Raw genomic sequence first — 14,336 nt, 5'->3', positions numbered from 1 at the left:
TTAAAAGCTTTTGCATAGCAAAGGAAACCATAAACAAGACGAAAAGACAACCCTCAGAATGGGAGAAAATATCTGCAAACAAAGCAACTGACAAAGGATTAATCTCCAAAATATACAAGCAGCCCATGCAGCTCAATATCAAAAAAACAAAAAACCCAATCCAAATATGGGCAGATTTAAATAGACATTTCTCCAAAGAAGACATACAAATTGCCAACAAACACATGAAAGGATGCTCAACATCATTAATCATTAGAGAAATGCAAATCAAAACCACAATGAGGTATCACCTCACACAGGTCAGAATGGCCATCATCAAAAAATCTACAAACAATAAATGCTGAAGAGAGTGTGGAGCAAAGGGAACCCTCTTGCACTGTTGGTGGGAATGTAAATTGTCCTCCCTATGGAGAACAATATGGAGGTTCCTTAAAAAATGAAAAATAGAACTACCATATGACCCAGCAATCCCACTACTGGACATATACCCTGAGAAAACCATAATTCAAAAAGAGTCATGTACCACAATGTTCATTGCAGCTCTATTTACAATAGCCAGGACATGGATGCAACCTAAGTGTCCATTGACAGATGAATGGATAAAGAAGATGTGGCACATATACACAATGGAATATTACTCAGACATAAAAAGAAATGAAATAGAGTTATTTGTAGTGAGGCGGATGGACCTAGAGTCTGTCATACAGAGTGAAGTAAGTCATAAAGAGAAAAATAAATACCATATACTAACATATATATATGGAATCTAAAGAAAAAAGAAAAGGTTCTGATGAACCTAGGGGCAGGACAGGAATAAAGACGCAGACGTAGAGAATGGACTTGAGGACACAGGGAGGGGGAAGGGTAAGCTAGGACGAAGTGAAAGAGTAGCACTGACATATATACACTGCCAAATGTAAAATAGATAACTAGTGGGAAGCAGCTGCATCGCACAGGGAGATCAGCTCGGTGCTTTGTGACCACCTAGAGGGGTGGGATAGGGAGGGTGGGAGGGAGGTGCAAGAGCAAAGTGATATGGGGATAAATGTATAAATATAGCTGATTCACTTTGTTATACAGCAGAAACTAACACAACGTTGTAAAGCAATTATACTCCAATAAAGATGTTTTAAAAAAATCAATAACCAAAGGATATGTCGAATATTCTCAAATATTTGGAAACAACACTTTTCTAGAGTGAATTTTTAGCTTTAAATGCTTATAATAGGAAAAAATAAGAAACTAAAATAAATGATCTAAGCTTTCATCTTAAGGATCTAGAGAAAAAAAAATTAAATCCCAAGTAGATAGAATGAAGGAAACAATAAAGACAGGGAAATCCATGAAATATAAAAAAGAAAAAAATGCAGAAAATCACTGAAACCAAAAGCTGGTTCTTTGGCAAGAATAAATCAATAAAATTGATAAAGCTCTAGTCAGACTGATCAAGAAAAAAGATGTCAATGACAAATAGCAAGTTTAAAAAAGGGGACATCATTACAAGATTCTGCAAACATTAAAAGGGTAATAAGGGACTTCTGTGAACATCTCTATGTCACTAAATTCAACAACCTAGGTGAAATGCATAAAATATCTCGAAAGACACAAGTTATCAAAATGGACTTAAAAAGAAATGAGTAGCACTCTATCTATTAAAGAAATTGAGTTCATAATTTTAAAATTTCCCATTAAACAAAACAAAACAACTCCAGGCCCACATGACTTTTTAACTGGCAAAGTCTATGAAAACACTCAAGGAAGAAATGATACCAACTCCTTCAGAATACAGAGGGACTGCTTCCCAGCTCATTTTAGGAGGCAGCATTATCCTGATACTAAAACCAACAGACATAAGCAGTAAAGAAAACTATAGACTCAATATCCTTCATGAATACAGATGCAAAGATCCTAAATGAAATATTAGCAAAACTGTATTCAGTAATATATAAAAAGGATAATATACATTACAACCAAGCTTAAACATTTCAAAAGAAATCAGTGCAATTCACCATATTAACAAAATAAATATACTCATTTCAATAGAATAAGCATTTGACAGAATTCAACACCCATGCATGATAAAAACTCTTGGCACACTAGGGAAAGAAGGGAACTTCCTCAACCTAATCAGGAGCATTTTTAAAAAATCTACAGCTACCATACAGTTAACGGTAAAAGACTGAATGCTTTAACTCTAAAGACTGAAACAAAGCAAGGATGCCCACTATCACCACTTCTAATCAACAATGTACTTAAGTCCTAGACATAATAATAGAGTAAGGGAAAGAAAAATGCATACAGATTAGAAAAGAAGCAAATCCACCTTTATTTGCAGAGAGCATGATCCTATATACAGAAAATCCTCAGGAATCTTTTTTAAAATTTACAATAGCATCAAAAATATAAAACACTTAAGATTTTATACTGTATCCAGCATTTTTAGTTGCATTTAAGGTGGAGGTTCACATCAAATATCTAGCAAATCATTCCAAGAGATCAAAACTGGCTTACTATTTTATAATCCCATCTTGTTCTTTACCATAAAGTTGCTACCCGGCTTTTATCCACCTTATTCACCACAACTGTCTCTCTGAACAACTTTTCATTGTTTAAAAAAAATTCTCAAAGGATGAATACACATTAAGAATAGAAAATTGGGCTCCGGTTCCGGCTCCGGCTGCGAGAGGGAGGGCGGAGGCCCTCGGCGAAGGGACGGGCGGCGCCGACCGACTGCCATCTTGGGACTTGGGGTCCATTCGAGCATAAGTTGACACAACTGGTTCCTGAGCAGAAGGGAAGATGAGGCTTGGAGAAGAAAGAAGGGCTAGGGAGAAATACGCACGGTTATCCCATCCTACATGGAACTCTAATAGACACAGCAGATAAAGGCAAGAGAAATGGAAAAGCCAATCCTCAAATTCATATGGAATTGTAAAGGACCCAGAATAGCTAAAACAATCTTGAAAAACAAGAACAAAGTTGGAGGACTCCCATTTCCTGATTTCAAAACCTAGTACAAAGCTGCAATAATCTAAACAGTGTAGTATTGGCATTAGGATAGATACATAGGCCAATAGACTAGGATTGAGAGTCAGGAAATAAACATATGTGGTCAGTTGATTTTTTGACAAGTGTGCCAAGGCCATTCAATGGAGAAAGAAGAGCTTCCTCAACAGATGGTAATGGGACAACTGGATTTCCACACGCAGAAGAATGAAGTTGGACTCCTACCTCATACTATATACAAAAATTAACTCAAAATGGATCAGTGACACAAAACACACAAGCAACAAAAGAAAAAAATAGATAAATTTGACTTCATTAAAGTTGAAGTTTTGTGAATCAAAGGACATTATCAAGAAAGTAAAAAAAAATAACCCACAGAACGGGAGAAGTTATTTACAATGATATATCTGATAAGGGTTTAATATCAAGAATATATGAAGAACTCTTAGAACTCAGCAACAAAAAGACAACCCAATTAAAAAATATTCAAAGGACTTAAATAGACATTTCTCCAAAGAAGATGTACAAATTATCAAAAAGCACATAAAAGAGGCTCAACATTATCAGCCAATAGGAAAGTGCAAATAAACACCACAATGAGATACCGCTTCACACCTACTAGGATGGCTATAATAAATTACAAAAACAAAATAAGTATTGGTGAGGATGTGGAGAAATTTGAATCCTCATACATTGCTGGTGGGAATGTAAAGTGGTTTAGTGGCTGTGGAAACCAGTTTGGAGGTTCCTTAAAAAGCTAAACACAGAATAACCACATGACCCAGCAATTCAACTCCTAGGTATCTAGGTATATACCCAAAATAATTGAAAACAGGGATTCAAACAGATACTTGTACACACTGTAGAATTATTCACAGTAGCCAAAAGTTTGAAACAACCTGAGCACCATCAACAGATGAATGGATAAGTAAAATGTCATATATAAATACAATGAAATATTATTCAGCCATAAAAAAGAATGAAGTTATGATACATGCTACAACATAGATGAACCTTAAAAACATTATGGTAAGTGAAATAAACCAGACACAAAAGGACAAATATTGCATGAGTCCACTTACATGAAATATCTAGAACAGGCAAATTCATAGAGACAAAAAGTAGAATAGAAGTTATCAGGGGCTGGGGGAAGGGAGAGTGGGGAGTTATTGCTTAATGGGTACAGGGTTTCTATTTGGGGTGATGAAAAAGTTTTGGAAATATATAGTAGTGATGGTTGCACAACTTTGCGAATGTAATTAATATGAATGAATTGTACATTTTAAAATTATTTTATGTTGCATACATTTTACCACAATAAAAGTGTACCCCCCAATTTGGGCAATATTATTTAGGGAAGCTGAAGGAGCAGATAAGTATCAGAAAAATGAACCTGTATTTTAGGAACTTGGAATTCTTTAATGGGAAAATCTGAATAAATCACTCAGCCAAAAAAAAAAAAAAAAAAAAAAAGAATAGAAAATTGAAGATACTTGAAATGATGTGCCTACATCAATTCTCCAGGAATTCCAAAAAAGATTTAACAAATAATAGTTTTACTGAAGTAAGTCCATAACCCCTCAACAGGTTACTCTGAAGGAGCAAATCCTTTTGTTCTAAGTTACCTTACAGTTAAATTGACTTTTTGGTACATAGTTCTGTGAATTCTAACCACTACCACAATCAGGATCCAGAACAGTTCCAACACCTTAAAAAACTCCCTCAGGATATTCCTGTTTAGCCACACCCTCCCCCTACCTCAACTCCTGTCAACCACAGACATGTCCTTCATCACTAGTTTTATCTTTCCCAGAATGTCATACAATGGTATTAGACAGAATATAATCTCCTAAGACTGGCTTCTTTCACTCAGCATAATGCTGTATGTTATTAATAGTTCCTTCCTTGCTATAAAGTATTCCATCATATGAATGTATCACCGTTTATCCATTCAAACAACTCACATGGGTTGTTTCCAGCTTTTGGCAATTATAAATGGAGCTGTATAAACACTCATTTTGTGTGAACATATGTTCTTGCTTCTCTAAGAGTGAGATTGCTTGGCCCTCTGGTAAGTAGATGTTAAGTTTATAAGAAATTGCCAAACTATTTTCCAGAGTAGCTGTACCACTTTGCATTGCCATTAGCAACGTATGAGAGCTCCAACTGCTCTGCATCCTCTCTGGCACTTGATACTGTCAGTATAATAGATGTGTAGTAGTGTCTCATCATGGTCTCAATTTGCATATCTCTAACGGCTAATGGGGCCGAGTGTCATTTCATGTACTATTTGCTATCTGTATATCTTCTTTGGTGAATTGTCTAAGTCATTTTACCCATTTTTTAATTGGGCTATTTATTTTCTTACTGCTAAGTTTTGAGAGTTCCTTATATTACACATGCTAGACATAAGTCCTTTGTCAGATATGTGATGTGTAAATCTGTTCTCCCAGTCTGTAGCTTATCTTCCCATTTCTTACGTCTCTTTCATAGAACAAAAATTTTTAATTTTGATGAAGTAGAATGTATCCATTTTTTTTCTTTTATGGATCATGCTTCAGGTGTCACTTCTAAGAACAACTGCCTTGGGACTACAACTCCTCTGCTCAGAGAGGAAGTCCTCCTCCCTCAGAGTTTCAGTGCCTGTGCTGCCAGGAGACCGCTTTCCTGCTCCTTGAACCTGAACTAGAGGGCTTCTCCAGAAGTGTTCTCTCTCTCTGCAGGGATGCTCACTTCCAGGGTTCAAGTCCAGGGAGAGGGCGGTGGAAGAGAGGAGGGGACCCAGATGGGAAAAAGGTAAATTAGCTCCTGGTTCAGTGGTTTTTTGAATTCTGGTCTTTCCCCCCACTCTACCTGCTAAAATTTTCTTTTGGGAATCCTTAAATAGCATTCTATCTAGTGCATTCAGTGGGACAGACAGGGTGGAGTGTGCTTTACTCCATCTTACCCAGAGCTAGAACCACAAATGCTTTTCTGAATACATAAGTTCCGATTTATCTGGTAAATTCAACCTCACTGCATGACACTCTTATTTTACACACACACACACACACTCACACAGCTAAATAATAAATAAACATATAGGTAGTTAGATTAAAACATAAATAAGAACATTACTTTTCACCATATCACAGTAATTATAATTACATCTAACTGGAAGAAGACAAGGGGTCAAGGAAAGAGCTGAATATACTATACTCAGAATTTCTCGAGCATCAATAAACAGCAGATGTAGCTAAAATTGACAGAGAAATCAGTCTCCTTTTCATATAAAATTTAGACTTTTTAAATTATAAAATTTTAAAATTTTCATTTTAAAACTCCAGCAATACCAAAGTGAATAAAGAGTTAATAATCTGGACTCTTTCCCTTCCAATCTTGTACCAACAGAGATACTGTTATTAACAGTTTGGTGTATCCTTCCTCACTATGTGTATATACTTTAACATATATAACATTATACAGGATACACAGGATTTTATCATTTTCTTCTTATATTTAACAAAACTTATCCCCAAACATGGGATCCAATTATATAATTATTCATCAACTTGCCTGTCTCGCCTAACAATATATCATGTACAGCGCTGCAGGTCAGTAACAAGTAATAGTTGAATATTATTCCATTGTATAGATCTAGCATAATTTATTCAACCATTTCCCTGTTGTTAGACATGCAGGTTGATTTCAGCATTCACTCTCTAAACAACCCTATAATTAACATCCTGTACATTCTATAACTGATTCCCCAACATAGGACTGCTGGGTCAAAAAATATGTGTATTTTAAACATAAACAGATACTGACCTTCCCTAATTTACACTCCCAACAGGCAAGTATGTAAGTGTTCTTTTTCCCTACAAACCTCCTAACTGAATATTATCAATCTTTTTACAATCTTGCCAATCTGATGGCTAAAAAAATGGCATCTTGTTTTGCATTTGCATGCCCCTAGTTGCTAATGAATCTGAGTTTGATTGTTTGTTCTTTATTGGCTCTCATACTTTCTCTTTTGTGGGTTGCATTATCATAGTCTACTGTTTTTCTAGTGGATTGTGTATCTGTTTCCATTTATATATTAGGAAGATTAAGCCTTTGTTTATATACAGATTTTTCATCACAAATAAATGTCACATATTATACAGATACAAATTTATTGCTTCTCATTATGCCTTAAGGCATTAAGGACATCAGCTTCATTTCACACGCCGAAAGTTGAGGTGGATTACACATTTCAATGTAAAGAGCATTTATTTATTAAAAGCATTTATTTATTCAGCAATTAATTACTGTGTATGTATGATGTGCAAAGCATTATGCTAGGAACACAGAAGATGTGCGTACGTATCCTCCAGGAATTTAAGCCTAATTGGGCAGCTAAGTCAGAGACAAAGAGAGTAAAGTGATAATGGAAGCAATATGCAATTAAATGGCAAAAATGGGTGACAAAGACTAGAGAACAAGAGGTACTTTCTGTTCACATCATCATTTTTTGTCCAAATACAGATCAGAGTAAAACCTAAAAATGATTATATAAACTCAAAGCCTGTTTTGAAAGTCAATGGTCTCCAAAGTGAGGCAAGCGCACTCAAGGCCAAACACTCAGTGACCCATTAGGTAACGGAAGAAAATGTTAAAGTTGTTATAATGACTTTTTCTTTTAAAAAAAAAAAAAAAGAGGAGGGGAACCCACAAAAATTTATACATTTGGCTTCTTTAAGATTTATGAATTCTGGGGGATTCCCTGGTGGCGCAGTGGTTAAGAATCCGCCTGCCAATGCAGGGGACACGGGTTCGAGCCCTGGTCCAGGAAGATGCCACATGCCGTGGAGTAACTAAGCCCGTGCGTCACAACTACTGGGCCTGCGCTCTAGAGCCCACGAGCCACAACTACTGAGCCCACGTGCCACAACTACTGAAGCCCACGTGCCTAGAGCCTGAGCTCCGCAACAAGAGAAGCCACCGCAATGAGAAGCCCGCGCACCACAACGAAGAGTAGCCCCTGCTGGCCGCAACTAAAGAAAAGACCGCGCAGCAACAAAGACCCAACGCAGCCAAAAATAAATAAATTCAATAAATGAATTTATTAAAAAAAAAAAAAGATTTATGAATTCTTAGCCCTGGCAGCCTCACTTAATCTGTGTATCAAATAGGTCACTCCTCATGGTCTGTTTACAAGGTAACTTGGGGACAGAGTAAAAGTCCACACCCAGATGGGTTACAGTGGGACCTTCAACATTTTGCAGTATACATCAGGCTAAGTAATCTTCAAGGTATATTATCTCATTTTAACTACTTACTAATTTTAAAGTTACCCCTCCCAAAATGAGCAAGTGGCTTAAACTGATTACTACTACAAAGAAGCCACGAACTGAAATAATAACGATAGTAAAAGCACAAGCAAACAAGAAAATGGCAGAGCTGACACTTCTCATAGCAGGTGCTCTTTACTGGCCACATAAAGTAGAAACAAAGACAATCTAAGCTGATCTAACAAAAAGCCAGCCTCCCTCCAAAAAAAATTCCAAATTATCAAAAAGGCTGATTTGAAGCAGACTTATATTTACTATCTTTAATTCAAAACCCTACCATGAGTATATACTGAGCTATTCACTCATGAATACAATTTAGAAACATACTGTCAAATCCTACAATAACATGTCCCACGACAATATGAATTTAGAGACTGGCTCCCTTCCCCAGCCCCCAGGTACATCAAACAGAGGGGAGCTGAACTTTTTAAGTCCTAGCCAACCACATGACACGGAATCATCCCCGTTCACACATAAGTTAGAGTGATCAATGGCCAACCATGGACGACAAACTGCAGTCAGTGGTACCTAGATGATTCGGACTGCGCAGCCGGAGGCCTGAGCTCCCAGTCAGCTTGCGGTGCACGTGCCACTCATCATTCCGTTAATCTCGCAATACATGACATTTTACAAAAATGAACATTTTAAATCCTACTTGTCACACTGAGGTTTTACTCTAGGGGTGCAAGCTCAAAACTGCTTCACTGATAGGAATGCATGATCAAAAAAGCTTAGCGGCCACGGCTCTAAGCTATGTCCTTTGCTCTAGATATCACTCCCTCCCAAAATTCTGCCATAAGAGCTACAGGTGAGAAAGGAGATGACCTGCTTTGGGGGAGGTTAACTTCAGAGACAGTCGCATAAAAATGTTTGAGGAAAACGACCATACATTCCCATCACAAAGATTAAAGCAAAGTTTGTCATGATACTATATCCTTCTTAGAAATTACTCTCTGGTTATCAAGAAAATGTTTTTCTAAGTACTCTCTAGTTGTTTCATTTTTACCATGGTGAAAGGTAAACTCCTTGAGAACAAGGCCCAAGTCTCAGGTTTCAGGCGGCTGTATGATGGTGGCTAATCATCTACCCGATTTTTGGCTTCAGTTTCTACATTTGTAAAATGAAAGGAGCAGGTCAATATAGCTATAAAGTTCTTTCCAAATCCATGTTGTACGGTTCTAAGAGGAGCTGTTACAGTAGTCATTACTGACATGTGTACTGGTAAAGGCATCACCGCATAAACAAACACCCTTTGTGGCAGGGGAAGCATAACTGATGTATGGCTGCCTACAACGTTAAGGTAACAGAATAGACCAAGCAAATTCTTAAGACACCAGCAAACTCGTAAGAGTTTTGTTAGTGATTGCTTCACTAATAAAATACCACAGAAGTGACGCTCTGCCAGTTTGCAGGTTCAGGACTCAGAAACTGGCAGCTTCCTCTTTCTGTCTCTTGAAATGCTCACTCTTGGAACCCAGCTACCATGCTGTCCAGAGACCCAGGCCACATGTAGGTGTCCCTGCTCAAAGTCAGCATCAACCACCAGACATGTGAGTGAGGGTACCATCAGATGATACCAGCCCCAGCTAGCAAGTCATCCCAGGTGACAAGTCTTTCCAGCAGAGGCTCTGGACATGGTGAAGCAGAAATGAACCATCCCTGCTTTGCCCTGGCCAAAGTCCTGACGCACAGTCCATGAGCATGACAATGGCTGGTTTACACCACTATGATTTGGGATGGTTTGTTACACAGCAATAGATGACTGGAACATACTTAAGATATAAGAGATATTTCTCACGTGGAGATATCTTAAATCCAATTATATTTTCTAAATAGTAAATAAGTACTGTTAAAGTTAATTAATTTAAGAGAAAACCAAAATCTAGAAAACCATATTTAAACTCTGATGAGGGTCAAAATCCTGACAGATTATCAAATAAAACAAAGAGAGAAACAGAGACCTGACAGATAGCCATTAAAATTTCTCATGGCATTAACAGAAGCATTCTGTATTAACAGAGTCAAGTATCCAAGTTCATTCACTGGACAATTATTTACAGAGTATGTTAATGGTATTAAATGCTGAGAGGAAATATAAAGGAAGGAAGGAGGTTAAGGAATGTTGCTGGTAGTGGTGATGATGGGGAGGGCCTACCGCATTGAGGTGACAATTGTGTCAAGACCTTACAAAGGTTGGGGGGGGGGGAGTAAGCCATGTGGTTATATGAAGAAAGAGTTCTCCAGATAGAGCGAATACTAAGTGCAAAGGCCTTGGGGCCAGCATAGCTGTGGTTGATTGAGCAAGCAAGAAAGTAGTAAAAAATGAGGTCAGAGAGGAAACTGGGTGCCAGAGAGTACAGGCAAATTCTGGCAAAAACCTATCAGCTGGAATCAGGGGAACCAAAATCAACCAGAGCAGGAATGTTTTTGTCTGTTTTGTTCACTGATTTATCTCCAGCACCTATAACAGTGCTTAACACCTGGTAGAACGAATGAAGTCTTGGCTCTCTCAGCAGCTATTTGACTTTTAACAACTGACTCCAATTTTTTTTTTTTTTTTTTAATGGCCACATCACGCGGCTTGCAGTATCTTAGTTCCCTGACCAGGGATTGAACCCGGGCTACAGCAGTGAAAGCACTGAGTCCTAACCACTGGACCACCAGGGAACTCCATGACTCCAATTTTTTGAACCTCAATTCTAATCTCTAAAACTGGAATAATAATCCCTCCCCACCTCACAGGGTCACAATGAGGAATAAGAATAGGGAAGTATTTTGCAAACTGTAGAGCATCTTATATAGGTAAAAATCTTTTGCTATTATTGAAAAAGTTAATACCAATAACTATTAACAACAACAATCATCTCTCTACCTTGGCCCATTTAATTTCAACCCCTGAATCATTCTCTCCCTCCAACTGGCAGGGAATTCGGGCAGGGCAATCTTCCCTGCAGAACAAGGTAATGAACTTTAAGCAGTTGAAGGCTTTTGTAAATGAGTGGCAGTAATTAAGGTATGAGCATTACTGCTACCAACTTTTCTCTGAAACTCTGAGGGGAAAAAAACAAACAAACAACAAATGAGACAGTTTCCACGTGAAGATTCTACAGCCTTTTGTAATATCCGGTCTGCTAGCAAACCTTTTTTATTCTATCAAAATGCAAGAACACCCGACAACTTCCCCACCTGTGTTGTTCCTCACTTAAACCTACATTAGATTGCTGAAAGATTTCAGATTGCTGAAAGGGGGAGCGTGAAGAATACTCTCAAGATGTGAAAGACTTTTTTTTAGAGGCCAACTAACCCAATCATCTCAAACTGCTTGAATCCCACTAGGGACAGAAAATCTACTACCTAATTCACTCCAGCTGGAGAGAGCTTCAGTTTTCTCATCTGTAAATGGGGATTATATCACCTTCTTAAGGATGCTTCAATTTTGGAATTAAATAATGCATATAAAAGCACTTGGCATATGCTAAGAACTCACTAAACATTGGCTGAATCTGAATATTTTTCATGTATTCAACAAAAATTAAGTAAACAGCTATAATATGCCAGTCAGGACCATAAGCAAAAAGGACAAAAATGTAGTTTTCTTGGAGCTAACATATATCTCCTGTAACTTTCCCCATTGGCCCCTTCTGTTTTCCGAAACTACATCTGGCTTCTAGTACGACCTCCTCCACAGAACAGAGTCCTTTGGGATTTTGCAGATAGCTATCACGTACCTCCCTTTCCAGCCCCCCCCCCCCCCCCGCCTTTCTCCAGCCTAAACAAACAGCCTCAAATCTTTCAAAGAGTAAGCAAGGATGTGGGAACGAGACCTACAACAGGGCTGGGAGGAGCGAAGGCGGGTTCCCAGACGCCCCGGCCGAAAAAGAAATGAATAGAACCTCATAGACTCCAGGCCAATGTCAAAACGGGCTGGTCCAACTCAGGTGTGTCACTTAACACCTCTCCCAGGAACGCCACCCTCCCCTCCCAGGGCCCGCAGCGGTCCCTGACGGGCACGGGGCGCCCCGGACCGCAGGTGGATGCTGGAGGGCCGGTATGGCACTCATCCCTGTCCTCGCCTTTTCTTCCCGGTCGCCTCGGAGAGAATTCCCTGCATCATTCTTGGTGTTTCCAGGCTTCCTCCTCCCCGGATCCGGACCCTCTGCCCCCGGAGGCCCCTCTGGGAGCTACCTAACACTCATGTCCTCCCTCTCTCCACAGCCGCGGCCGCCCTCCGAGCCCCTGGGACAGCCAGCGCCCAAACGCACTCACCTGTGAGTCCAGTCCCGGCCCCTCCATCTCTGCAGTGGCGGCGGCGACTCGGCAAAGTGGCGGCAGCTGCCCGCTGGCCAGCCTGTCTCGAGCCGCCTCCACTCCCACTTCCTGCTCGTGGCCCCGCCTCCACCGCGGCTGCCGCTCGAGCCCTGAGCCGTCAATCAGCATCGAGAGAGCCAATCCCTGCCTTCTCCTCGGCTGGGGGCGGGACTTTCGCGCCCCCAGGGAGGCTAGTGGGGAGTCGCCAGTAGGAGGCTCAGTCCCCGACCCAGCCCTGCTGGGCGCTAACAGCTACTGGCCGAGACTGTGCACTGCTCGCCCAGGTAGGTGTCCACCGGTCTGCATGCTTCATCCTGACCCTCGTACAAGTCCAGTATCGGGCTGTTATTCCAACATCAACCACCATCTACCGAGTGCAAATCCGGACTTGGCTGCTTAATAGCTAGATTACCTTGTGAAAGTCTCTTACTTTACCTCAATTTTCCTCATCTGTGAAATGGAGAAAATAAGGGTACCTACTTCACAGAATTATCAGAAGGATTAAATGAGAAAAAGCATGTAAAGCCCCTTAGCCAATGTTTGACATAAGAAGGAATCAATAAATGTTAACTATTAAAACATTTGCCACTCTCTGTTCCTGTGATCTTGGGCAAGTCTCTTTCACCATCTGGGGTTCTGTTTCCTCACACACAACAGAAAATATATGAGTTCCACTGCTCAGACTAGAGGAGGATTGGGCAAGAGCCCCACACCTGCACTCCCCACGCCGTTTTTTGGGCTGCCCTGAAAAAGGTGGCATCTAAGCTCTGTTCAGCTTGAAGGACAGCTATGAAGCTAGGAGAAAGCTTGGTTCCTGCCCTTGGGGAGTCCAGTGGGCCAATGGGGCTCTCCTACCTCAGCCCCCAGAAAACACTGGAGCTTTTTCTAGCCCACCATTTAATACAGTCTTTGCAATTATTCCTTAATGTATTTGTTGCCAAACCAAACCTTTGGAAGTTAAATTGGAAAAGAATTGAAAACATTATGACTCCCTTATTCTATTAAAATAGTTCTAAATCATAAAATAAATGTCTAGAAATTGAACAAAGTGCTGTTTTTCCTATGATAAGTACTTTAATACAATATAATTGTAAATTTTTATTATTATTATTATAGTACCCCTGCCTATTGGGCACACCCAGCCCTGAGTTGCCCCAAAAGCCTTACACCTTCAAGGGTGGGACCTTATTGTATCCACCTGTGAACTTCCAGTGCCTGGCACAGCACTGGGACATAAAAAAAATGCTACAATTTTACTGAGTGGATGGGCAGATGGATAGGTGTGTCACCAACTTCTATGACGGAAGGAAGGACAAACTGAGTGACAAATAGACGTGCAAGCAACTTCCCTCAAGAGCCAGTGGAGCAAGCAATGAATTTGGACAGATAGGATGAGACATTGGGCAAGGCTTCACAGAGGAGAGCCTTTAGGTATGGTCATTTTGCTTAACTAACAAGAGCTCTGTTTATTGATCACTTACTATGTATCGGCACCTGTGACAATGTTTTTTTTTTTTTTTTTTAAATATGAATTTATTTATTTATTTATGGCTGTGTTGGGTCTTCGTTTCTGTACGAGGGCTTTTCTCTAGTTGCGTTAAGCTGGGGCCACTCTTCATCGCAGTGCGCGGGCCTCTCACTGTCGCGGTCTCTCTTGTTGCGGAGCACAGGCTCCAGACGCGCAGGCTCAGTAGTTGTGGCTCACGGGCC

General features: G+C 39.9%; 1 protein-coding gene across 7 annotated transcripts in view; it reads right to left on the bottom strand.

The window, feature by feature from the left end:
- ZDHHC13 (zDHHC palmitoyltransferase 13) overlaps positions 1-13,913 on the bottom strand; it is a 51,706-nt gene extending 37,793 nt beyond the window's left edge. The window contains exon 1 of one of the 7 annotated variants that reach the window (XR_014268085.1): positions 12,585-13,913. Coding sequence is in view for 5 of the 7 variants with exons in the window: in XM_082477390.1 (XP_082333516.1) it covers positions 12,585-12,755 (171 nt within the window). In the remaining 2 variants the exon portion in view is untranslated. The remainder of the gene's footprint in view (positions 1-12,584) is intronic. The other 6 variants (XM_082477390.1, XM_082477388.1, XM_082477387.1 and 3 more) reach the window with 6 other exon arrangements.
- Positions 13,914-14,336: the final 423 nt, after the last annotated feature.

The sequence above is a fragment of the Balaenoptera physalus genome (assembly GCF_965194825.1).
Source record: "Balaenoptera physalus genome assembly, chromosome: 10".
In the NCBI taxonomy this organism is placed as follows: domain Eukaryota; kingdom Metazoa; phylum Chordata; class Mammalia; order Artiodactyla; family Balaenopteridae; genus Balaenoptera; species Balaenoptera physalus.
This window is presented reverse-complemented; position numbering and strand designations above follow the sequence as displayed.